The sequence below is a fragment of the Bos indicus genome, chromosome 3 (assembly GCF_029378745.1).
Source record: "Bos indicus isolate NIAB-ARS_2022 breed Sahiwal x Tharparkar chromosome 3, NIAB-ARS_B.indTharparkar_mat_pri_1.0, whole genome shotgun sequence".
In the NCBI taxonomy this organism is placed as follows: domain Eukaryota; kingdom Metazoa; phylum Chordata; class Mammalia; order Artiodactyla; family Bovidae; genus Bos; species Bos indicus.
The window spans coordinates 50,910,045-50,936,908 of NC_091762.1; the positions used below are offsets into that span (position 1 = coordinate 50,910,045).

The 26,864-nt window shown below is 41.8% G+C and overlaps 1 protein-coding gene across 1 annotated transcript in view; it reads left to right on the forward strand.

The window, feature by feature from the left end:
• The first annotated feature begins 4,418 nt into the window (after window positions 1-4,418).
• The window catches only part of DIPK1A (divergent protein kinase domain 1A), a 130,033-nt gene continuing 107,587 nt past the window's right edge, over window positions 4,419-26,864 (forward strand). The window contains exon 1 of the mRNA XM_019957042.2: window positions 4,419-4,559. Within this exon, the coding sequence (XP_019812601.1) occupies window positions 4,506-4,559 (54 nt within the window). The 5' untranslated portion in view covers window positions 4,419-4,505. The remainder of the gene's footprint in view (window positions 4,560-26,864) is intronic.

The following is a 26,864-nucleotide window of genomic DNA, read 5'->3' on the forward strand; positions in this document are numbered from 1 at the left end:
TATTCTCCCCATCTCCTATCTAATTCCTCCCCCTGAAGTATTTGTTTCTTTAACTCATGACCTCCCATGAGAGGACATATCACTCATATCACTCTCCTCATTGTGGTAGTCCCCTACTCACTTAGAGATCACTCTGAATTATTTCTCCAGGCTTCAACTTTTGGCTACTGGCATCCTATCCAGGGGGCTTCCCAGGTGGCGCTAGTGGTAAAGAACCAGCCTGCAGGAAGATACAAGAAATGCAGGTTTGATCCCTGGGTCGGGAAGATCCCCTGGAGGAGGGCACAGCAACCCACTCCAGTATTCCTGGAGAATCTCATGGACAAAGGAGCCTGGCAGGCTGCAGTCCATAGGTTGCACAGAGTCAGACACGACTGTAAAGGTTTAGCACACGTTTTCTATCCAGTATCTCTCTTGTCCTAAATCTTGCTGTTTTTAATATGTATAGTGAGAATCCTCATGATACTCCCTCATTGACTCACTTCCAATGACACTGTATTCCAGACTCCTTAGTCATTCATTGGCATTGTCAAATTCACTTCATCACTTCTCCATAATCTTTATTGCATGCGTCCCACTCAAACTGCCACATTGTTATGGTCATTCTGCAGACTTGAGATAGATTCCTCCACCTGTATTTTGTTTGGGATGTCAAGACTGATGATGCTACACATGTACCAACTTTTTCAGAGTATGAAAAATTTTATTACACACGTAGGGAAGTTTTCTGAGGAAAGCAGGGCAGTCTCCAAGTTGGTCTAAATATGACTTGAGGGAACAGAGAGAGGAGACTTTCTTAGGGTTTATGATGTTTGGGGTGAGTGTAGGGGGGCAGGGTCAAGTGTCCCTCACATGGACAGGCTCTTGTATACTTTGAACTTCCCATGGGCGCCAAAGGAGTGAGCAGCTGGGCTTTCTGATCAATTTTCCCAGATGTGGGACACAGGGAGCAAAGAAGTGGTGGGGCTTGAAAGCTGTCATCAAATATCAAAAATGGAGCCAGACCGTTTATGTTATACCTATATTTTCAGATCATTCCCTCTTCTTGTTGGACTCCTACAGACCCTCAGCCCCAAAAGGACCTGCAATTCACTGATCCAACCACAGTTTTTCTGACCTTAGTCTCTCCATGTCTACTATTCCCTCATCTTAAAACTCCGTGGTGAATCACACTCACTCCCTTACATCTTTGACTTCCTTGTGCCTCTGTCCTTGCTCTTATTTCCTTGGTAAAACCTAATTGCATACAATTCTAAGCTTACTTTGAGCCTGCATCCTGGCTCAGTCAATTACTGCTGGAGGAAGAAAGGACAAACATACTGACTTATCCCACTTAAATTTATGACCATGAACTCGGTTCAGTTCAGTTCAGTCGCTCAGTCGTGTCCCATTCTTTGCGACCCCATGAACCGCAGCACGCCAGGCCTCCCTGTCCATCACCAACTCCCAGAGCCCACCCAAACTCATGTCTATTGAGTAGGTGATGCCATCCAGCCATGTCATCCTCTGTCATCCCCTTCTCCTCCTGCCCCCAATCCTTCCCAGGGTCTTTTCCAGTGAGTCAGTTCTTCGCATCAGATGGCCAAAGTATTGGAGTTTCAGCTTCAGCATCAGTCCTTCCAATGAACACCCAGGACTGATCTCCTTTAGGATGGAATGGTTGGATCTCCTTGCAGTCCAAGGACTCTCAAGAGTCTTCTCAAACACCACAGTTCAAAAGCATCAATTCTTTGGCGCTCAGCTTTCTTCACAGTCCAACTCTCACATCCATACGTAACTAACTCAAGTGGGCCCTTAATGACACTCAGCAGGCCTGTGATATATTTTCTTTCCTAGTATATTCATCTTTCCATTCTCCTGGATGAATATATCACATCTTCGCTTCTTTCCTCATCACCTTCAGTTACTCTTCCGAATCTCCTCTTCCCTGCTGATGACCTTACATCATATGTCTCTGAAAAAAATAATCAGAAGAGAACTTCCACAGATCCTCACCACTGCTCCTATGACCTTCCCTCCAGTTTTCATAGATGAACAGTCTGTACTCCTGTCTATAGATAATCCTTTCATTTGTGTGCTAGATCATAAACGTTTCCCCTTTCAAAGGCACCACTCTAGCAATTCTCTCTTCTTGCTCCTTCATAAAAATTTCCTCTCTTCTAGATCATTCTCATTGAAACAAATATTTCAATTTTTTGGCCAACCTACTTTTGACTCCACTTCCACCACCAGTTAACTGTGGTGGTAGGCTCCCCATGATCATTTTTGGGCTCCCTTATACAGGAGAACTTCTAAAAAGAATTGCCTATAATATTAGTATCTCCAATTTCTCTCCTTCAATTTTCTCTTAAACCCACTCAAGTTTTTTTTCCCATTTCCCATAGCCTCCATGGTACTAAATCCAGTAGTTATTTCTCAGTCCTCACTTCCTCACTCACATGTAAGCACTAATACCTCCTTGATAACATTATATTCACTTGACTTCCAGGCACCTCACTCTCAGCTCACCAACTTCACTGGCTGTTCCTTTTCAATCTCCTTTGCTGGTTCATCCACTCTCCTGCCTTGAAGTTACAAGGTTTCATCTTTGGTTCTCTTCTATTTATATTCACTTCCTTGTGACTTTAAATATCATTTAATATCTCTATTTTTGGACAAATCTAAGTTTCTGATGACTTTTAGATCATACTACTGAGCTGGCAAAAACTCCTATATCCTGGGCTGTAGTCCTCAGTAAGGTCACAGAATAAGACATAACTTTCATCTTAAAAAAAAAAAAGCTGGTATCTCTTATGCTGCATATGGTAGCTTGGACCACCCTTCTTAACACTGCACTCCCATGTACAACTGCCTACTTAAGATCTCCACTTGAATTTCCAATAGATATCTTGAATGTAAAAAAGTCCAGTCCTGAATTCCTGATCTTTGTCCCCTACCCAACTCTACCTGTAGTCTTCCTCATCTTCACCGGTTTGTTTTCTTTAACATACCCTCTATCTGCTTTATTATCCTATTTGATTTTCTTATGTATTACTTGTTGCCTGCTGCCCCCACTTCCAGAATGTAATATCCACAAGGGGTGAGGGTTTTGTATTTTGCTCAGGTATATAACCCAATCAACTAGAACAATGTCCAGGGGCTCAATTAATATTTGTTTATTGAATGAATGAAAGAACGAATTAAACCAGTACTTATCATACTCAGAAATTACTGAAATCTTTTAACTCAAGCTGAAAGATCAATGAAAAACGGGTTTATTTGCCGCAATAAAATACCACACAGGTTTTAAACCTGTTTGTGCTTGGGTTGGGGGAGGGGCAGGCAAGAATGCAATTCTTCAGAAACGGAAAACACTAGAACAAAGCTTAAGTAAAAACCACAGTGAGAGTTAGTCAAGTTTTGCTCCTAAGGAAACTTCTTGTTAGAGCAAGAGGCCTGAGTTCTAAGTGGCAACCTATGGGGTAAAAAGAAGCAAAAAGCATCTTCTTACAAGTCACTAGGATCAACAGCTGTTCTCTCCTGCTAGGATGGCTGTTTTTCCCTTATTTGGACTTCACTGTCAAAAGAAAGACACCACACCCTGTGTTATGTAGCCTTAACTGAGTGTGCCACGTCCCGGGCCTCCTGACTTCAGAACTGTATTTAATTTAGTAATGTTTGTCTTTTTCTCTTTTGACTCAAGGTTCGTGGGTAGGGCCAGGAAAGCTCTAAAGCTGTTTTGAAGCAATTCAAACCCAAAAGGTCAGACTTTAAAAAGTACTCAGGAAAAACAAGTTTAAGGCTGTAAGAGTTTAAGGCTGGATGTGGGGGCAGGTTACATTCAGTAGAGGGGAGCCCCGTCTGCGTTGGCTCAGGGGATGCGCCAGTCGGTTGCTCCCGCGGCCGCATGGGCCACGGTACGCGAGGGAGGAAAAAGCCGGTCCCCAAGGAAGGAGCCCCACGCTTCCCTTGAATTTCCTCGCAACCCGCCCAGACACGTCCGGGCTGAAGGAGCAGAGTCCAAAAGAAGCGTCAGACCTGCCGGGCGGGGTGGCGGGACGCGCGGCCAGGGTAGCCAGGAGCAGCCACTTAGGTCGGCGTGTTCGGAGAGCTGGGCTCCCCGGCCCTCCCCTCCAGGCGCCGAACAAGCGACACCCCGGCTTCCGCGGCGCCCCCTCCTTCCTCCGCACGCCTCCCCTTTAAGCGCGAGGCGCAGTTGGATTTGTGTCGGCCGAGCGAGGCGCGACTCCCCTTTATGGCGGAGCCGGCAGCGGCGGCTCTGACAGCAGCGGCGGCTCTGACAGCAGCGGCAGCCGGGCGAGCAGAGCAGGAGGCCGGGCCTCGGGCCGCCGGCCGCCGTCGCCGCAGCGGGGCCGGGGGGAGCGCGGCGCGCGCCGCGACGGGGGCGGAGGAGTGGGCGGGCCCGGCCGGACTGGGGGCGGGGAGGCGGGGAAAGGCGGGGAGCCGGGTCGCCGGCGCTCGGGTCCGCCTCTGACTGCGGCGCGGCGGGGCGATGTGTGATTACCATGGCGAGGAGTCTCTGTCCGGGGGCCTGGCTAAGGAAGCCCTGTTACCTCCAGGTAGGCCGGCGGCGAGCCCGCCGCGCGCCCGCTCTCTGCGCGGGACTTGCCCGCCTTCCTCCTTCCTCCCTGGGTCGGCGCCCGCCCGAACCCCGCTGCCCCCTGCCGTCCGGCACCTGGCGGCGCGCCCTCCCTCGCTGACCCGGCGCCGCAGCCTCCACCGCGGCGCTGTCCCGCCGCCCCCCAGCGTCCCGACCGGTCCGGGCTCGCCCTCGGCGCCTCGCATCCCGAGAGCCCCGGGACGTGACCTGGGTGCGACCCCACGCCCCTCGCGTTTGGGGCTCCGCAGTCTGGGCTCGGGACGTGCCGCGGTCCTCTCCCTGGTCCATTGCTCTCCTCCCCCCTCCCTGGTGGGCCCCGCAGGGAGGCTGTTCTCGGTTCAGTCCTGAGTCCTCAGTAGGTGGTAGGAAAGGTGGTGTGTCATTCCTCCATATTTTAGAAAATTATGACAAATTGTCACATCAGTGTTTTCTTCATACCCTGGTGAAGCGGCATATGCCTCGGGCTGAACCACTTGGTTCGATCTCCATCACACCCGTGATTTAAACGGGAGCAAGGGCTCAAGCGAGGCGGATGGATGTTTGCTTTTTAAAAGGAAGGGGACAATGTCTTGTGCGGATCCCGAATACGCCAACAATGCAAATGTAATTCTGTTATGTCATATATACTATTCGCGTGTTAATTTTTCATAATTTCCCATTCCACCCTCTATTCCGCTGCCAGTCTGTGTCTTCGAACCCTGCTACAGCTTTCATGTTAGTCACCAGGGGGACCTAGTAGACACCATGAGTAGCTGAGCGCAAATCCATCACCCAAGTGGAAAAACAACTACAAATCAGTTCTTCGCGTGGGTCAGCAGTTGTGTCTGCATTCAGAGAACAGTATTCCTTTACCGCTTACATTAAAATGCTTAAAGGTATCGATAGATTATTTGGGGATGGGAATTCATTAGGTGGTGCTTTTATCAATTATTTTAAAAGTTGAGAAGAAACCGTCGTGGGGCACGTAAATCTTTCATTTTTGTTTGGAAATTGCATGTGTGAATCACTACTCTGCAATGAGTGATGTACTTCAAGTTGGACGCTTGATTGATAGCTCATAAAATGAAGAATATAGGAGTAAAACTGATTGTTCTGAGCCTTTGTAGCAACTCCGCCAGTAGTAATTGTGCCCGAAAACAGTAGAGCAACCCAGTGTAGAATTCAATCCAGGCCAGATACCTCTTTGTAACCCTTTATGTGAAGAGAAAAAAAAAAAAAAGGAAAACAAACCACTTTCCAGACTCTATTCTCAAAATTAGTTTGAGATATTTAAAATCTTTTTTCTTAACTAAAACTGTCTAGCTTTTTTTTTTTAGATTTTGTGGCACACTTTTAGACTTTGATTCATTTGGTTCTCAACGTTCTCCACACAAGTGATTGTGACATTTTTTTGGCACCATAGCATAAGAACTTTCAGATTGGCTGAGTTAAGGTTAGTTTTTCAAATAGTTAGGCTTCTGTTAATGGCAAACATTTAGTAATTCTGCCTTCCAGAATGTGTGCATCATTATCCATTACCAAATTAAGGTAAACTCAGGTCCTCAGCATTTCAAAAGGATTTGGGGGCATAGTTATATATTAGTAGGCTATTTCTATATAAAATAATGATTAAATAGAAAACTTTGTTGATTATAGTATTGTATTTGTGATAAATTTTAGAACTTGGGAACCTGGAGTACTGGTGTTTTAAACATTGTCTTGGTATTAGTATTTATTATTTATTAGTGTTTAGGAATTTTCTTGTTAGTTGTCCTTCGCCATGCCTTTTCAGTTTAACCCGCTGAATAAAAAGGCCTTCACATTACTCAGTGTCATGCCTTCTTCTGTTCTCCATTGCTTAAATGCTTCACCTTTTGTTTTTAATACTACTTCTACTGTGTGGAGCTTCCCTGGTGGCTCAGATGGTAAAGAATGCCTGCAATGTGGGAAACCTGGGTTTGATCCTTAAATTGGGAAGATTCCCTGGAGAAGGGAGTGGCTACCCACTCCAGTATTCTTGCTTAGAGAATTCCATGGGCAGAGGAGCCTGGCTAGGTCTCACTTTTTTTTTTTTTTTCTTCCACTAGGTGCTTCAACTGTAAATTGTTTTGGATGAAGTCAAAGAAAAATATTTTCATCTAAGACTATTGTACAGCTATCTATTCAGTTTCTCAGTCACTGAAAGTTGAATTAACATATACATTACTCCTTTCATTTTTTATTTTTATGATCTTTTAAATTTTATTTTATTTATTTTTGTTGTTTTTTGGCAGTGCCATGTGGCTTGTAGAATCTTAGTTCCCTGACCAGGCTTTGAGCATTGTGAGCGTGGAGTCTTAAACACTGGACAGCCAGGGAAGTCCCTGATTTTCCTTAAAATGATGTTCCTTTGGGAACAGTGTGAGGCATGAGGACAGAGCTGAGTTTTGTTCATTTGTGCATCTGGTTCATTATGACCTTGAAAAAATTTCGTAACTTTCTGGTTCCATAGTTTCCATATCATAAGTAGAAATTGTGGTTCTTAGCTGTGTAATCACATGAATGTAGTGAGGATAAGCTCAGTTTCAGTTCAGTCGCTCAGTCATGTCCGACTCTTTGTGACCCCATGGACTGCAGCATACCAGGCTTCTCTGTCCATCACCAACTCCCAGAGCTTACTCAAACTCAGGTCCATCGAATCGGTGATGCCTTCCAACCATCTCATCCTCTGTCATCCCCTTCTCCTCCCGCCTTCAATCTTTCCTTGCATCAGGTTCTTTTCAAATGAGTCAGTTCTTCACATCAGTTGGCCAAAGTATTGGAGTTTCAACTTTAGCATCGGTCCTTCCAATGGATACTCAGGACTGATTTCCTTTAGGATGGACCTTCTTGGATCTCCTTGCAGTCCAGGAGACTCTCAAGAGTCTTCTTCAACACCACAATTCAAAAGCATCAATTCTTCGGCACTCAACTTTCTTTATAGTCCAACTCTCACATCCATACATGATTACTGGAAAAACCATAGCCTTGATTAGATCTTTGTCAGCAAAGTAATGTATCTGCTTTTTAATGTGCTGTCTAGGTTGGTCATAGCTTTTCTTTCAAGGAGCAAGCATCTTTTAATTTCATGGCTACAGTCACCATTTGCAGTGATTTTCAGTTCAGTTCAGTTCAGTTGCTCAGTCGTGTCCGACTCTTCGCAACGCCATGAATCGCAGCACGCCAGGCCTCCCTGTCCATCACCAACTCCTGGAGTTCACTCAAACTCATGTCCATTGAGTCGGTGATGCCATCCAGCCATCTCATCCTCTGTCGTCCCCTTCTCCTCCTGCCCCCAATCCCTCCCAGCATCAGAGTCTTTTCCAATGAGTCAACTCTTCGCATGAGGTGGCCAAAGTATTGGAGTTTCAGCTTTGGTATCAGTCCTTTCAATAAACCCAGGACTGATCTCCCCTAGAATGGACTGGTTGGATCTCCTTGCAGTCCAAGGGACTCTCAAGAGTCTTCTCCAACACTACAGTTCAAAAGCATCAATTCTTTGGCGCTCAGCTTTCTTCACAGTCCAACTCTCACATCCATACATGACCATTGGAAAAACCATAGCCTTGACTAGACGGACCTTTGTTGGCAAAGTAATGTCTCTGCTTTTTAATATGCTGTCTGGGTTGGTCATAACTTTCCTTCCAAGGAGTAAGCATCTTTTAATTTCATGGCTGCAGTCACCGTCTTCAGTGATTTTTAGAACCCCCCAAAATAAAAGTCTGTCACTGTTTCCATTGTTTCTCCATCTATTTGCCATGAAGTGATGGGACCAGATGCCATGAGCTTAGTTTCCTGAATGTTGAGTTTTAAGCCAACTTTTTTACTCTCCTCTTTCACTTTCATCAAGAGGCTCTTTAGTTCCTCTTCGCTTTCTGCCATAAGGGTGGTGTCATCTGCGTATCTGAGGTTAATGATATTTCTCCTGGCAATCTTGATTCCAGCTTGTGCTTCATCCAGCCTGGAATTTCATATGACGTATTCTGCATATAAGTTAAATAAGCAGAGTAACAATATACAGCCTTGACGTTCTCCTTTTCCTATTTGGAACCAGTCTGTTGTTCCATGTCCAGTACTAACTGTTGCTTCTTGACCTGCATACAGATTTCTCAGGAGGCAGGTAAGGTGGTCTGGTATTCCCGTCTCTTAGTTTTCCAGTTTGTTGTGATCCACACAGTCAAAGGCTTTGGCATAGTCAATAAAGCAGAAGTAGATGTTTTTCTGTAACTCAGCTACATGTAGTTAAATCTATTTTGTGGCATCTTAACTGCATTTTTAATAGAAAAGCATGTGAACTTAAATGGTAAATTTACATGTAAGTAAATATGTTCATTTCCTTCTACCAAAGGTCCCTGACTTTCTATCATCCCCTCTTTTATTTGTTGAGTCTTTATTGATCTAGGGGCATGATATGACTTAATTTTACTGACTTCATCATTTACTTAGTAAATATTTGTCTATGCTTTTCACATGCCAGAAACTCTGTGAGGGGGTTGGGATTCTACAGAAGCTAAACAAACACCCTTGTGATCCTCATGGAGCTTAAAGTCTAGTCAAGGAGACAAACATTAATCAAATAACCTTAGAAATAAAAGTGCTATGAATAAAAAGTGAAGGGACAAAAGACTGCCTGAGAGGAAGAGAACAGTTTCTCTCTTTTTAAAAAGTATTTTACTATAGAAATTTTTATACATACATAAAGCAGAAAAGAATAATGTACTCTCAGGTACCTGTTACTTGCCCTCAACAATTATCAGTATTTTGTTTCATGTCCTTTCCCCTGTGTCCTTTTTCCAACTAAAATATTTTGAAGCAGATCCCATATATCACATAATTTCATTTAAATGCCTTAGTATGAATTTCTAACAGATAATGATACTTTTGACATAATCATAATACCATTATCATGCCTTAACAAAATTAACAGCAGTTTCTTACTTTCTCTCATTCTCCTACATATGCATTATTCTGAGAGAATGACTAGATTTGATTTACCATGGGATGGATTTACTGTGATATGAGAGGGTCTCTTGGTAAAAACAAAACAAAAAACTCTCCCCTTACGAGCTAATTCCTACCAGAAGTTCTTTGAAGGAAAACTTAATTCTCATTTCAGGTTTTGGGAGAAAGTCTTAGAAAATGTCTGGTGTAAGTAACATTTTCATGTAAATGTAATATTTTAAAGTAAAGCTGTAATTAGTCAATAGATATATAAAAGATTTTGTTTTGTTTGGAGATAGGGTTGGGGTGAAGAGCACTGAAGGAATTAAATTTCAAAGATAGGGGGATGAGGTGAAGGGCCCAGCAAGAAGAGAGGAAAGTTTCAGAGACCAGCTTTGTATGCTTGCTTACAGTTTTGCTCTTCTGTCTTCAAGTGGGTGGAGTCCAAAAGTAGTTCTGTTCTGAGGTGTTCAGGCCTTAGGACTTGAAAGTTTCTCTTCCTACTGTGGTTTACAGGAAAAAATTTTAAGCAATTACCTATAAAGGAGCTTCATTCTCAGTATTTTCTTTAATCCAAAGGTCACTGTGATAATTGATAATGTTTCTGGAAACTGTAGAATGTTTCTAGGAACAGTGGACTTCACTGGTGGCTCAAATGGTAGAGTCCACCTGCAAAGCAGGAGACCCGGGTTCAATGCCTGGGTTGGGAAGATCCTCTGGAGGAGGAGATGGCAACCGACTCCAGTATTCTTGCCTGGAGAATCCCATGGACAGAGGAGCCTGCAGTCCATGGGGTTGCAGAGTTGGACATGACTGAGAAACCAACACTTTCTAGAAACTGTAGTATGATGCAATTTATGATAAGTTTTCAGCTATAATATGGCTTAAGTAGGCATTTATGGACTAATGTGGGGACCTAATTACTTTTTGCAGTTTTGTTTATGTAGCAAAGGAGATTCTTCTGCTTGTGAAGAGAAAGACTGATAATAGTATATACCCATGTAGTAGAATATTGTTCAACAATAAAGAGAAATGAAGAATTGATATATGCTATAACATGGATGAACCTTGAAACCATTAAATATATGAAAGAAGCCACTCATAAAAGATCACATATTCTGGGGTTCCATTTATTTGAAGTAGCCAGCAAAGGCAAATCTGTAAAGACAGAAGATAGATTAGTTCTTGCCTAGGACTGGGAGGGTTGTGGGGAAATGGGTATGGGGTTTCTTATGGGGTAAAGGAAATATTCTAAAATTGATGCTGTGCACAACTCTGTAAATATACTAAGATCCACTGAATTGTATACTTTAAATGAATAAATTGTATGGTATGTGAATTATATCTCAATAAAGCTGTAAAAAAAGAAATTTAGTTTATCCCATTGACATGGTTCTTCTCACTCCTTCTTGTTATAAATTCCACCCATGCCAGCTTTTTGGTGTAGAGAGTACTTCGTCCAGAGGACCAGTGCAGGCACACTGCCTGTGCGGCCTCTCTGTGAACCAAGAGGGCTTGTGATCTGCTAGAAGTAGGTATAGCCCAGCAGCATTTACCTGAGCAAACAACGGCTCAGGGCAAGGCAACATTCCCAGAGCACATTAACTTCAAGTTCTGTCCTTCCTGGCTAGTTTGTTGAAAGCTTACCTGGGAATTAGTATTTCCTGGACTAGCTATATGTTGTGGCACATTGAACAGAGTAGAATCCTGCCTCTGAGAACAGGATCTGTAGGTGTGTTCATGTTCACTAGTTTGGACCATGTTTAGGCAGTGTTTTTCTTCCACACAGCATTGTGATGGTACTCTTTGGGGCCTGTGTGGTGACCCAAGTTGACACCTGTGTTTGTCTCTTTTTAGCAGTGTGTTTTCAACAAATTAGGATCCACTTTGTTTAGAGTTTGCTCATAGCCTGAGTGGGACTGATAACACAGCAGCCCTATAATTCATTGGTTTTCCTTTATAATACCTTCCTTCTTCTCACTGTCATTAAGTCCTGGAAGAATGAAAGTTAAGACAATTTAAGCTAATTCTCTATACTTAGATTAGACACATTTTCCATTCCAGTCATTCTGCCTACGTGCGTGCCCTGTTACATATAAAAGGCTGCTGGAATGCTAATGGCATTTGAAGTCTGAGATACTTGGGTGCTTATGAGGGTTTTTCAAGTCCTTTAAATTGCAAAAGTTTTAAATTTCTTAAGGTAGCCTCTTAAAAATAACTAACAGTTTCAATGTGTTCAGTAGGGCTGTTATGAATGGATGGATAAATGGCATGTTCTAATGAGGGTGTCAGCACTTTAACATTTCTGATACCTACCTGGCTCTTTGATTTACATTAGTACTAGTCTTCAAACGTGACTGCTGTAGATGGTTTGGTTCTTTTTTACTTCATGTGTATATTTTTGCAGGATTTAGTGTCTTGTAGGGTTACTGATATGGTTTAGTTGATAATATTGACAATGTTGACAAATACTGTAGTAAGAATAATATGGCTTCTTGCTCATTTTCAACTCCCAGGATTATTTTAAATCTAAGGGTAATAAAAGCAAGTATTGTTTCCTGTTCTCCAAAGGGAGGACTGTAGGTGGTGTGGTTCATCAGCTCTTTAATACCTGCTGTACAGGGTTAAACTTTTGCCTTTGCCTGAAACTGAATCTCCATAACTATGATTAGCTTTCTTAAAGTAGTGACTATACAGGGAGCATATGCATCCCATAATGTCTTAAATTTAAGCATAGAATTATAATGCAGCCTTTTGATATTATTATTAGTCACTGTAATAAACTCAAAGAAATGGTGAATTCTCATGCAGATTTCATACTCACACACTTTCAGGCTATCAGATCAGATCAGATCAGTTGCTCAGTCGTGTCCGACTCTTTTTGACCCCATGAATCGCAGCACGCCAGGCCTCCCTGTCCATCACCAACTCCAGGAGTTCACCCAGACTCACGTCCATCGAGTCAGTGATGCCATCCAGCCATCTCATCCTCTGTCATCCCCTTCTCCTCCTGCCCCCAATCACTCCCAGCATCAGAGTCTTTTTCAATGAGTCAGCTCTTCACATGAGGTGGCCAAAGTACTGGAGTTTCAGCTTTAGCATCATTCCTTCCAAAGAAATCCCAGGGCTGATCTCCTTCAGAATGGACTGGTTGGATCTCCTTGCAGTCCAAGGGACTCTCAAGAGTCTTCTCCAACACCACAGTTCAAAAGCATCAATTCTTCGGCGCTCAGCCTTCTTCACAGTCCAACTCTCACATCCGTACATGACCACAGGAAAAACCATAGCCTTGACTAGACGAACCTTTGTTGGCAAAGTAATGTCTCTGCTTTTCAATATGCTATCTAGGTTGGTAATAACTTTCCTTCCAAGGAGTAAGCGTCTTTTAAATTTCGTGGCTGCAATCACCATCTGCAGTGATTTTGGACCCCCCAAAATAAAGTCTGACACTGTTTCCACTGTTTCCCCATCTATTTCCCATGAAGTGGTGGGACCGGATGCCATGATCTTCGTTTTCTGAATGTTGAGCTTTAAGCCAACTTTTCACTCTCCACTTTCACTTTCATCAAGAGGCTTTTGAGTTCCTCTTCACTTTCTGCCAAAAGGGTGGTGTCATCTGCATATCTGAGGTTATTGAGATTTCTCCCGGCAGTCTTGATTCCAGTTTGTGTTTCTTCCAGTCCAGCGTTTCTCATGATGTACTCTTATTTAACATAAGTTAAATAAACAGGGTGACAATATACAGCCTCGACGAACTCCTTTTCCTATTTGGAACCAGTCTGTTGTTCCATGTCCAGTTCTAACTGTTGCTTCCTGACCTGCATACAAATTTCTCAAGAGACAGGTCAGGTGGTCTGGTATTCCCATCTCTTTCAGAATTTTCCACAGTTTATTGTGATCCACACAGTCAAAGGCTTTGGTATAGTCAATAAAGCAGAAATAGATGTTTTTCTGGAACTCTCTTGCTTTTTCCATGATCCAGCAGACGTTGGCAATTTGATCTCTGGTTCCTCTGCCTTTTCTAAAACCAGCTTGAACATCAGGAAGTTCATGGTTCACATATTGCTGAAGCCTGGCTTGGAGAATTTTGAGCATTACTTTACTAGCATGTGAGATGAGTGTAATTGTGTGGTAGTTTGAGCATTCTTTGGCATTGCCTTTCTTTGGGATTGGAATGAACACTGACCTTTTCCAGTCCTGTGGCCACTGCTGAGTTTTCCAAATTTGCTGGCATATTGAGTGCAGCACTTTCACAGCATCATCTTTCAGGATTTGAAATAGCTCAACTGGAATTCCATCACCTCCACTAGCTTTGTTCGTAGTGATGCTTTCTAAGGCCCACTTGACTTCACATTCCAGGATGTCTGGCTCTAGGTCAGTGATCACACCATCGTGATTATCTGGGCCTAGCATGCAGTAAAAGGGTTTCTTCATTGTTATCTTCCCAGTACCTCAGCTTTTCATCTTAATGTTTTGTATTCTTTATAGTTTTCTTTTTTTTACGGTTTTCATTCCTTAAAGTTGCTTTGAAAAACAATACTATACTATTCTGTTAAATACCATATTTTGACACTGACTGGAAAGATAAATGTCTCACATTTTTAACATATTTAGTTCTAGACATTTAAATATTTTGTGAATAATTTTTCTTTAAAACCCTTTAATCTACAATGCATATGGGTTTAGAAATAGCAGAATACTGCAAAATGAACATGTTTAAAAGACCAAAATATTAGTCGATGAATTTTTCTTTAGAAATAGTAGGGGATTTTTTTTGATAATTAAGCAGAGACATTACTTTGCCAACAAAGGTTCGTCTAGTCAAGGCTATGGTTTTTCCTGTGGTCATGTACGGATGTGAGAGTTGGACTGTGAAGAAGGCTGAGCGCTGAAGAATTGATGCTTTTGAACTGTGGTGTTGGAGAAGACTCTTGAGAGTCCCTTGGACTGCAAGGAGATCCAACCAGTCCATTCTGAAGGAGATCAGCCCTGGGATTTCTTTGGAAGGAATGATGCTAAGGCTGAAACTCCAGTACTTTGGCCACCTCATGTGAAGAGTTGACTCATTGGAAAAGACTCTGATGCTGGGAGGGATTGGGGGCAGGAGGAGAAGGGGACGACAGAGGATGAGATGGCTGGATGGCATCACTGACTCGATGGACGTGAGTCTGGGTGAACTCCTGGAGTTGGTGATGGACAGGGAGGCCTGGCGTGCTGCGATTCATGGGGTCGAAAAGAGTCAGACACGACTGAGCAACTGAACTGAACTTTAATGAAATTAAACAATATCTGTTTTAGGGGTGATCATGATGTTGTGGATTTTTTTTCCTTTTGTTTTTTTTATTGTGGTCAAAAACACGCAGCACAAAGTTTTCCATCTCAACCATTTTTAAGATTATAGTACAGTACTGTTAACATATGCACATTTTTCGGCAACAAATCTGTAGAACTTGTAATCTTGCAAAACTGAAACTCTGTGCCTATTGAATAAGAGCTCCCCCTTTCCCCCTCCATACCATCCTGCTAACCACATTCTACTTTCTTTTTCTATGTGTTTGACTTCTTTAGATAACTTGTGTAAGTAGAATCATGCAGTAATTTTTTTGTGTGTGTGACTGGCTTAGTTTACTTGAATATCCTCAAGATTTATTCATCTGGTATGTATGATAGGATATCTTTGTTTTCAAAGGTTGAATAATATTCCACTGTGTGTGTATACCACCTTTTTTATCCACTCATCAGTTGATGGACATTTGGGTTACTTCCACTTCTTGGCTGTTGTAAATAATGCCATAGGGAACATGGGAGTGCTAATATAATATCTCTTTGAGATATTCTTTCAGTTATTTTGTATATATACCCAGAAGTGGGAGTGCCACGTCACTGGGTACTTCTGATTTTAAATTTTTGAGGAAAGCCTGTACTATTTTATATAGTGGCTATATCAATTTTATATTCCCATCAACAGTGCACAAGGACTCCAATTGTTCCACATCCTTGTAGCATTTGTTATTTTGTTTTTTGTTTGTGTGTTTACTGGGCCAGCCATCCTAACGGGTTTGAAGTAATGTCTCACTGTGGTTTGGATTTACATTTCCCTGATGATTAATGATGTTGAGAATCTTTTCATGTGCTTCTTGACCATTTGCATGTCTTGTTTAGAAAAGGTTTCTTCTTTTTTTAAAAAGGCTTTATTTAATTAATTTATTTGGCTGCATCAGATTTAATAGTTTTGGCATGCAGGATCTTGGTTGCAGTGCACAGACTCTAGTTGAGGCAAGCTGGCTCAGTAGTTGTGGTGCTTGGGTTTAGTTGCCCCATAGCATGTGGGATCTTAGTTCTCCAACTAGGGGTAGAACCCTCATCCCCTGCATTGCAAGGCAGATTCTTAATCACTGTACCAGGGAAGTCCTGAAAAAGTTTCTTTTTGATTTATTGTTTCAGAATGATGTTTATTCAGCAGGGTTATGTTAATGTAAGCAGTACTACCCTTTCTTTCCTAAGAAGGAGAAGGAGAAAGAGGGAGTGATGTTTAAATGTTTAGAGAGAGTGAGAAAGCAAACAATTATTGGACACTGTTAGCAATTGATTAGTAGAGGCATAGGTATAAGAGTATTCTTTGCACTTTTCTCCTAAATTTTCTGAAGATTTAAGCATTTCCAAAATAAAAGGTTACATTTCCAAAATAAAAAGAGAGATGGGTTTGATCTCTGGGTCAGGAAGATCCCTTGAAATGAGTAAGGAAGCAATTTGGGGCCAGGGCATTAGCTTTGGACATGTTGAACATGAAGTGCTAACTAGAGGTAGATACCAAATAAGCAGTGGGATGCAACTCTGAAGTTTGAGGTGGGGACGTTTGGGCTGATGATACACTAATACCAAATACTAATGGGTTGAGACCCATTAGTATTTGGGTTGTCCTGGAAGCCATGTGAAGAGACACAAGGAGACTACAAAGTGAGAAGCAGAGAAGGTTGGAGTCCTGAGGACAACAGGGGCTAAAGAAAAGATGAGATTGAGATCAGAATTCAGTTCCATGCTGTGGTAGGATTGAGGGCTGCATTTCCTTGCTGGCTCTTGGCGGGCGGGGGTGGTTGTGGGGGGGTTGTTCTCGGTTTCTAGAGGCTGCCTACATTCATTGGCTCATGGCTTCTTTTCTCCATCTTTAAAGCCAGCAACGGTGGGTGGAGGACTTTGCGTGTTTTTATCTCTGACTTCCTCTTCTGCCTCAGCCTTTTTCTACCTTTCTCTGCCTCGTATCTCTGACTGCTGCCTCTAAGAGTTCATATGATTATATTGGCTTCACCTGGATAATTCAAGATACTATCTCTACTTTAAGTCTCTTTATAGCAGTATCTAGATTAGTGCTTCAGAGAAGGCAATGGCACCCCACTCCAGTACTCTTGCCTGGAAAATCCCATGGACAGAGGAGCCTGGTAGGCTGCAGTCCATGGGATCGATAAGAGTCAGACACGATGGAGCGACTTCGCTTTACTTTTCACTTTCATGCACTGGAAAAGGAAATGGCAACCCACTCCAGTGTTCTTGCCTGGAGAATCCCAGGGACGGGAGAGCCTGGTGGGCTGCCGTCTCTGGGGTCACACAGAGTCGGACATGACTGAAGCGACTTAGTAGCAGCAGCAGCAGATTGCTATGCTATGCTATGCTAAGTCGCTTCAGTTGTGTCCAACTCTGTGTGACCCCAGAGACGGCAGCCCACCAGGCTCCATCGTCCCTGGGATTCTCCAGGCAAGAACACTGGAGTGGGTTGCCATTTCCTTCTCCAGTGCATGAAAGAGAAAAGTGAAAGTGAAGTCGCTCCGTCGTGTCTGACTCTTAGCGACCCCATGGACTGCAGCCTACCAGGCTCCTCTGTCCATGGGATTTTCCAGGCACGAGTACTGGAGTGGGTTGCCATTGCCTTCTCCAAGCAGCAGATTAGTGCTGATTAAATAATCAGGGGGTGGAAACCTTGGGGGACTTAGAATTCTAACATAGAAAACACAACTGAAAATTGACAGTTAAAAAAAATTAATCATTAATCATTTCCTAAAGTATTTTGTTTTCCTTCCATTACTATTAGGTTTTAAGATGATGCCATAAGAAATTTTATGAGTTACCATTGTATTTATCATTCTAGCAATTACTATGAGAGGAATCTTGGATACTTATTAAAGGAAAGAAAATATAAATAGCTACTGAACAACCACATGTGGCAATACTTGTTTTTACAATAGATACTATTCTTAAATCTTTTGTAACCTTGTACAAGCTAAAAAGTGGAAAAGTATCACTTTATGAACTCTAAGAAAAGGTTCTTTAAAATGTAACCTAATACATTACCATATGTAGAATAGATAGCTAATAGAAAGTTGCTGTATAACACTGGGAGCTCAATGCAGTATTCTGTGACAGCCTAGAGGGGTGGGTGAGGTGGGGGGGCGGTACAAGGGGGAGGGGACAGATATATACTTATGGCTGATTCACATTGCTGTATAGCAGAAGCCAATACAGTATTGTAAAGCAATTATCCTCCAATTAAAAATAAATTTAAAAAATGTAACCTTGGACGGAGGAGCCTGGTGGGCTGCAGTCCATGGGGTCGCTAGGAGTCGGACACGACTGAGGCGACTTAGCAGCAACCTATGTCTTTCTGTTTATTACCTAACACTTGTTCTCTACTCCTTAAAGAAAAAAAATGCTTGTTTTGTTATGTCAGCTTATAAGATTTCAGTCACATCTGATCCTGTATAACTAAATTCATACCCAGTGAAGGCAGAGCCTACTTATTACTCTAGTTTTGTCCTTTATCCTGAGCATATAGTACTCAGGATGTGCAAAATGATACAGTATAGTACACATATTGAAAAATATTCTTTGGGGTTGGTGCACTGGGACGACCCAGAAGGATGGTATGGGGAGGGAGGAGAGAGGAGGGTTCAGGATGGGGAACACATGTATACCTGTGGCGGATTCATTTCAATATTTGGCAAAACCAATACAATATTGTAAAGTTTAAAATAAAATTAAAAAAAAAGAAAAACTGACCAAAAAAAAAAGAAAAATATTCTGTAATCACTCTGAGAAATTGAACTGCAATAGCTCACACTAAGCACACATTGCTCTCTCACATTCTTACTGTTTACTCTTACTACCACCTCCATCATATCATCTTCACCATTGTCGTTATAACTGAGGCTTTTGCCACCCCCTCTTCTTCCAATCTGCCAACCTCCTCTGGCTTCCCTCTTTTCCCTGTTCAGTCAGGACCCGATGTTCTGTCATGTCAGCTACTCTCTTTGCCCACTAACTACCTCTTTGCTTCTCTTACTTTCCTTTCTTCTTGTCCTGATACTCTCCCTTTCCTTTCAATCTCATCTTTTCTTTAGCCCCTGTTGTCCTCAGGACTCCAACCTTCTCTGCTTCTCACTTTGTAGTCTCCTTGTGTCTCTTCACATGGCTTCCAGGACAACCCAAATACTAATGGGTCTCAACCCATTAGTATTTGGTATTAGTGTATCATCAGCCCAAACGTCCCCACCTCAAACTTCAGAGTTGCATCCCACTGCTTATTTGATATCTACCTCTAGTTAGCACTTCATGTTCAACATGTCCAAAGCTAATGCCCTGGCCCCAAATTGCTTCTTTACTCATTTCAGTTAGTGATACTCTCCAGTTACTCAAGAGATAAATATACTCAAGTCCTTCTAGACTCTCCCTCTCTCCTTATCCTCATATTTAATCCCTCAACAATTCCACTAGTGAATCTCCTTAAATAGCTTTTGATTGCATCATCTTTCTTTTTTTAAAATATACAGTGTTATCAACTGTAGTCACCATGTTTTACCTTAGATCCTCAGACCTTATTCATTGTGCAGTTGTAAGGTTTTTACTGGCCTTTTACTGATCTCTATTTTCCCCACCTCTCAGCCTCTGGTAGCCATTTTCTACTCTCTGTTTCTATGAGTTTGACTTAAAAAAATTTTTTTTTAGATTCTATATATAAATGATGGGAGAAGGCAATGGCACCCCACTCCAGTACTCTTGCCTGGAAAATCCCATGGACGGAGGAGCCTGGTGGGCTGCAGTCCATGAGGTCGCTAAGAGTCAGACACGACTGAGCGACCTCACTTTCACTTTTCACTTTTCACTTTCATGCATTGGAGAAGGAAATGGCAACCCAGGCCAGTGTTCTTGCCTGGAGAATCCCAGGGACGGAGGAGCCTGGTGGGCTGCCGTCTATGGGGTCACACAGAGTCGGATACGACTGAAGCGACTTAGCAGCAGCAGCAGCATATATAAATGATACTATGCAATATTTACCTTTCTGTCTGGCTTCATTTAGAATAATGCCCTCAGGGTTCATCTATTTTGTTGCAAAGGGCAGTATTTCTTTCTCATGGCTGAATAATTTTCTAGTGTGTTGTGTATGTTTGCATGTCTGCCGTGTTTTCTTATCCATTTATCCTCCAGTGGACACTTTGGATACTGAGGTTATTTCCATGTCATGGCTATTATGAATAATGCGGCATTGAACACAGGGGTGCGGCTATCTCTTTGAGATTCTATTTTCACTTCCTTTGGCTATATACCCAGAAAAGTAGGAATGCTGGTAGTTCTGTTTTTTAGTTTTTGCGGAACCTCCATATTTTCAATAGTGATTAAACCAATTTACATTCCCACCAACAGTGCACAAGGGTTCCTTTTTCTCCACATCCTCACCAACATAGCTGTCTCTTGTCTGATGATAGCCATTCCAACGGGTATGAAGTGATAGTTCGTTGTGATTTTGATTTGCATTTCTCTGATGTTTAGTGATAGTACCTTTTCAGGTACCTGTTGGCCATTTGTTTCCTGCTGGCACCCTGATTCTTTCCTTTTGTCTCACTCAGTTCAGTTCAGTTCAGTCCAGTCGCTCAGTCTTGTCTGACTCTTTGCAATGCCATGAATTGCAGCATTAGGCCCACTATAATAGCCTCCAGAAGGGCCTTCCTGCCACCTTTACCCCTATCGGATTCACCCCCCACTTTCCTTCCAGATGAGTCTTCTCCAAAATGCCAATCGGATCTAATCCTCCTCCTACCAGTGAAGTCCTTCTGTGATTTACCATTGACTTCAGTGGACCATTACCTTCAGTGGCTTCCCTGATAACTCAGTTGGTAAAGAATCCGCCTGCAATGCAGGAGACTCCAGTTCAATTCCGGGAAGATCCCCTGGAAAAGGGATAGGCTACCCACCCCAGTATTCTGGCCTAGAGAATTCCGTGGACTGTATAGTCCATGGGGTCGCGAAGAGTCAGACACTACCGAGTGACTTTCAGTGAACTAAGCAGAGCTCTGAGCCCTTTTTTTCTGGTCCCTTCCTGGCTTGCCATTTCATTCAGGCCACAACCATCTCATGAACTGTTTACTCTAGCAATTCTGAAAAACTTCCCGTTTCCCAACACACCTTGCTCTCCTCCACATGTCACCTGTCTATCCCACCATTTCCTCCTCTTTGCCCTAGAATGCCCTTCCCCCATTTCCCTGCATCCCTCTTTACCTGGTTTATTCGCAGTTTTCTGCTTGTCCTTTAGGTTTCAACTCAGAGAGGAAGTGACCTTTCAGAAATTTCTCCCTAAACCTCACACGGCAACCTTTTTTGTGCCTCGCAGTGTGAGCACCTGATATCTGGCACACACTTCTCTTACAGAACTTATGATATTGAATTGTTATCACTGGTGACAGAAAGAAAGATTTTATTTCTCTCTTCTGAACCCCAGACTGTGATCTCCCTGACAGCTGAGATGGAGATGTCAGTTTCCTCTCTTTATCTTTTGTGCCTAGCCCAAAGCAGATGTTCAATAAATGTTTGTTGAATGACTGAATCCGCACAAACCTGTATAAGTATAGGAGAGCTTATGATGCCAGTCATGTTTCCCCTTCCACTTCTTACCCCCAGCTCTACTCTCAGAAGGTAGCCTCTTTGAATCACTTATCTTTTTGGATTTCCTGGTGGCTACACTTCTAACTTCTAGAACAGTGTGTCTAAAGGGAACTGCACACATCCCACACCCTGGGAGGTTCTTATAATGCTGAATTTGTTTCCTGGAAGAAATTACTTGAAATTGTGTTTATTCTTATGTGCTTTTTATATCTTAAAATATTTTTCACAGAATAGCTGATGGTTTCCTGTATTTGGTTTATTATTATAATAAGCATTTCCCCACAGTAAAAATCAATTCAAAATTATTCTTCAGTTCAGTTCAGTCACTCAGTCATGTCCAACTCTTTGCAACCCTGTGGACTGCAGCACGCCAGCCCACCCTGTCTATCACCACCTCCTGGAGTTTACACAAAGTCATGTCCATCAAGTCAGTGATGCCATTCAGCAGTCTCATTCTCTGTCATCCCCTTCTTTTCCCCCCTTCAATCTTTCCCAGCATTAGGGTCTTTTCAGATGAGTCAGTTCTTTGCATCAGGTGCAAAGTATTGGAGTTTCAGCTTCAACATCAGTCCTTCCAATGAATATTCAGGACTGATTTCTTTTAGGATAGACTGGTTGGATCTCCTTGCAGTCCAAGGGACTCTCAAGAGTCTTCTCCAACACCACAGTTCAAAAGCATCAATTCTTTAGCGCTCAGCTTTGCTTGTAGTCCAGCTCTCACATCTATACCTGACTACTGGAAAAACCATAGCCTTGACTAGACAGACCTTTGTTGGCAAAGTAATGTCTCTGCTTTTTAGTATGCTGTCTAGGTTGGTCATAACATTTCTTCCAAGGAGTAAGCATCTCTTAACTTCATGGCTGCAGTAACCATCTACAGTGATTTTGGAGCCCAAGAGAAGGTTGTCACTGTTTCCACTGTTTCCCCTCTATTTGCCGTGAAGTGATAGGACCAGATGTCATGATCTTAGTTTTTTCAATGTTGAGTTTTAACCCAACTTTTTCACTCTCCTTTTTCACTTTCATCAAGAGGCTCTTTAGTTCTTCGCTTTCTGCCATAAGGGTGGTGTCATCTGCATATATGAGGTTATTGATATTCCTCCCACCTATCTTGATTCCAGCTTGTGTTTCATCCAACCCAGTGTTTCTCATGATGTACTCTGCATATAAGTTAAATAAGCAGGGTAACAATATACAGCCTTGATGTACTCCTTTCCGATTTGGAACCAGTCTGTTGTTCCATGTCCAGTTCTAACTATTGCTTCTTGATTTCTCAAGAGGCAGGTCAGGTGGTCTGGTATTCCTATCTGTTTAAGAATTTTCTGTAGTTTGTTGCGATCCACACAGTCAAAGTCTTTGGCATAGTCAATAAAACAGAAGTAGATATTTTTCTGGAACTCTCTTGCTTTTTCGATGATCCAATGGATGTTGGCAATTTGAATCTGGTTTCTCTGCCTTTTCTAAATCCAGCTTGAACATCTGGAAGTTCACGCTTCACATACTGTTGAAGCCTGACTTGGAGAATTTTGAGCATTACTTTACTAGCATGTGAGATGAGTGCAATTCTGTGGTAGTTTGAGCATTCTTTGACATTGCCTTTCTTAGGGATTGGAATGAAAACTGACCTTTTCCAGTCCTGTGGCCACTGCTGAGTTTTCCAAATTTGCTGGCGTATTGAGTACAGCACTTTCACGGCATCATCTTTTAGAATTTGAAATAGGTCAACTGAAATTCCATCACCTCCACCAGCTTTGTTCGTAGTGATGCTTCCTAAGGCCCACTTGACTTCACATTCCAGGATGTCTGACTCTAGGTGAGTGCTCATACATCGTGATTATCTGGGTGGTAAAGATCTTTTTTGTATAGTTTTTCTGTGTTCTTGCCACCTCTTCTTCATATCTTCTGCTTCTGTTAGTCCATACCATTTCTGTCCTTTATTGTGCCCATCTTTGCATGAAATGTTCCCTTGGTATCTCTAATTTTCTTGAAGTGATTTCTAGTCTTTCCCATTCTATTGTTTTCCTCTACTTCTTTGCACTGATCACTGTGGAAGGCTTTCTTATCTCTCCTTGCTATTTTAAAATTTCTATTATTGTGAGTTAAAATATACATATCATAGGTTAATATGACCATGATTTTTATAGAATATAAATAAGTATACAAATGTTAAGGATTTTTTTTTCCCTAATATATTTTCCTGAGAGCATTTTACTATAAAAAAAGTTTTGGGGCTGCTTTTTATCTCTGTTTCTTGATTTATTAACTTTAGATAATATCTACTGACTTTCTACTTTTAAGAAGGGCTATTTAGCTTTCCTTACACTACAGTTCTCATTCTCTGCCAGCGTTTGATTTTTAATTTTGTTTCTTCTGTTGCTTAATTTAGTAACTTCAGATAATGACAACTCTTTCTCATTTCATCCATTTTTGACAGTCTGTCTACTCTCCCCCTTTTTAAGATGGGGATTAGAACCTGTTTCATTTTTTGTGTGTTTTTTCTCAATTTCTGTCAGCAACACTTTTACATTGTCAAAAGTTGGTAACTTATATTTTGTCCTATGACAGTAACCAAATCTCCAAATAAGTGAATCTAAAATATGAAAACTATAAAGTAGTATTATATTCAGTTGGCAAAAAACTTCGTTCAGGTTTTTCAGGAACATATTTCAGAAAACCCAAATGATTATTGTGATTTGTTAATTCTTCCATAAATAAAAATTCCCCCTATATATATGGCTGAGTCTCTTCACTGTTCACCAGAAAGGATCACAACATTGTTAATCAGATATACTCCAATAAAAAAATGTTTTTAGTGTTAAACTAAATTGAAAAAAATTTTTAAAAATCTCCCTTACAAAGCTGAGATCCTTTGACTACAACATGAAGTTCCTTCCCCTTATCAGGAAAGTGGGTAGAATTAACAGACTGGGATAGATGCCTCTTGTTATTGAGCAAATTATTGCAAGGATTTCCCCCTTTCCACAAGCTAAGCCGTATTTCTGCTAGTAGGGAAGAGAATGTGTGATATTTACACTTTTCCTGTAAAAAGTTTCTTTTTCTTAGAAATCATGCTTGCTTACCTTTTAATATTCTTACTAAAGAATAATTATTTAAAGCCTAGCCTTTGGAATCTGTAGCGAAATAACAGAGTTATGATTTGAGATGACTGTGAGTTACAGTGTCTACCCTTAGCAGTCAATATACTGGCATTTTTGAAATGGGTACCTGGTTATGCTCAGCTCTAGGGACTAGACATTAATTCTGTTATCTGCCCCTCAAATCCAAGTGAACTGAGCTAATTTTGGAGTTCTAGACCATTTGAATAAGGAAAACAATTTTCATCTTCAGAGAGAGCACAGCAGGTAGGAACTGAAAGTGAAAGTCTCTCAGTAGTGTCAGACTCTTTGCAACCCCATGGACTGTAGTCCATGGAATTCTCCAGGCCAGAATACTGGAGTGGGTAGCCTTTCCCTTTTCCAGGGGATCTTCCCAACCCAGGGATCGAACCCAGGTCTCCCACATTGCCGGCAGATTCTTTACCAGCTCAGCCACAAGGGAAGCCCTTGATAGCAGGGAGGAACTGGCTATCATTTTGTGCCACAGTTGTAGAAAATAGGAGGAGAGTAAAGCACTTTTTGCCAGTCTTTCTCATAGAGGCCTGAAGTTTATGTCTTGAGACCAACCATATCAAAGTTAATTCTGGCCTAAAATGAAGGGCCTCTCTATTTTTAGTACTCCCTAAAATATCATTCTATATTTAGTGCAGAGCCAATTTGTGTGCTAGGATTACATTTTCTTCTCTCCAGGGCCAGGGTCGTGACTCCCTTGTCTCTCAAGACTGTAAGATCAATAATGACTACATATTTTCTCATATTCCAATTTCTTATAATTAGGGTACATATAAGCATGCTTCTTATTTTGAAATGTAGCTTTTTTGGTGACATTTGTCTTTTCTTTCTTGCTTTTTAGTTTTCAGGGAGTTTCTAGTTGCTCTTTTTTTGGCCTAATATGCCTTTGCTGCAGCCTCACTTTTCCCATATTCTGTTATTTTTTTATTGTGTGGAATCCCATTTATGACCAAATGACTCTCTAGGCTGCTGCACAGCTGTCTTCCAAGGGCTTGCCTCCATTCTTCTGTGTTGTAATCACTGTTCTTAGGGTCCTAGGTCTTCCACTGTCCTGATTTATGCCATAATTTTACTGGGGTGTATCCTGAGATAAGTTCTTTAGAAAGGATGTGTGGGAAGTAAACTTTCTGAGTCATGTCTAAAACTGTCTTTATTATACCTTTGTTTGTAATTAGGTTGGGTGTAGAATTCTGGGCTGAAGATAAGTTTTTTTAAAACTGTGAAGACATAGTTCTATTGTCTTCTAACATCCTCTGTTGCTGACTAGAAGCCGGTTTGGTTATCAATCCTCTGTGGGTGACCTATTTTTCCTGTTCAGGTCTCCTTTTTATATTTGTTTTGGAATTTCGTGAGGAAATGTGTAAATGTGGATCTTTTACTGGTTGGTTATATTGAACACTCACTGAGCCCTTTCAGTCTTAAGACTTGTGTCTTCTCTTCTGGGGAATTCTATTCTAAATTCTATTTAATAACTTCTCCTTTCTTTTTTTTCTGTTCTCTCTTTTGGCGGCGGGGAGTGTTTAATTAGTCAAATGTTGTACCTCTTGGATTGGCTCTTTGTATCTCTCACAGTTTTCTCTATTAGTTCCATCTTTTTATCCATTCTGAGTTTCTCAATTTTATTTTCCAGCTCATCTGTTGATTTTTTTCTTCTAATCACTCCTTAAATTCTGTCTTTTTGATTTAAAAGACTTCTGTGAGGTTCTTTGTTCTGTTTCTCCGTGTGTGGTTTTCTATTCCTAGTTTATATTCCATGCAGTACCCTTTTGATTATATTGGCTTGGCCAAAAATTTTGTTCAGGTTTTCCACACATACAGAAAAACTTGAATGAACTTTCTGGCCAACCCAATAGTAGATGTTTTGTTTTGTTTAATAGATTTTATTTTTGTAAGTTCCTTAATTGTTCCCCTTAGGATTCCTTTTTCTAAATGTTTTTCTTAGCTCTTCTCTTTTGTGCTGCTGGACTTGCCCATGTGCCTTGGTTGTCTACTCATTTTGTAGAAAGCAGGACTGAGACACTGGTGTGGATTTCCTCTGCTATTTTAGAAGTTGGTCTCTTTTCCCTCAGACCTTTCACCTGACTGGATGGCTGACTGTGCCCTCTGTGTAGGTGGGATGCGTTGGCTGGCTGCTTGCTCTGGGGTGAGCCTGTGCTCAGGCCCTGGGGGCCCCGTTTCAGAGGAGTCCTCTACCTGGGGCGGACTGGACTACCACCAGAGGCCTTGGCTTTCCCCGGGTTGTTTGTTCCTTCAGGTATCTGGTTTTTCAGCTG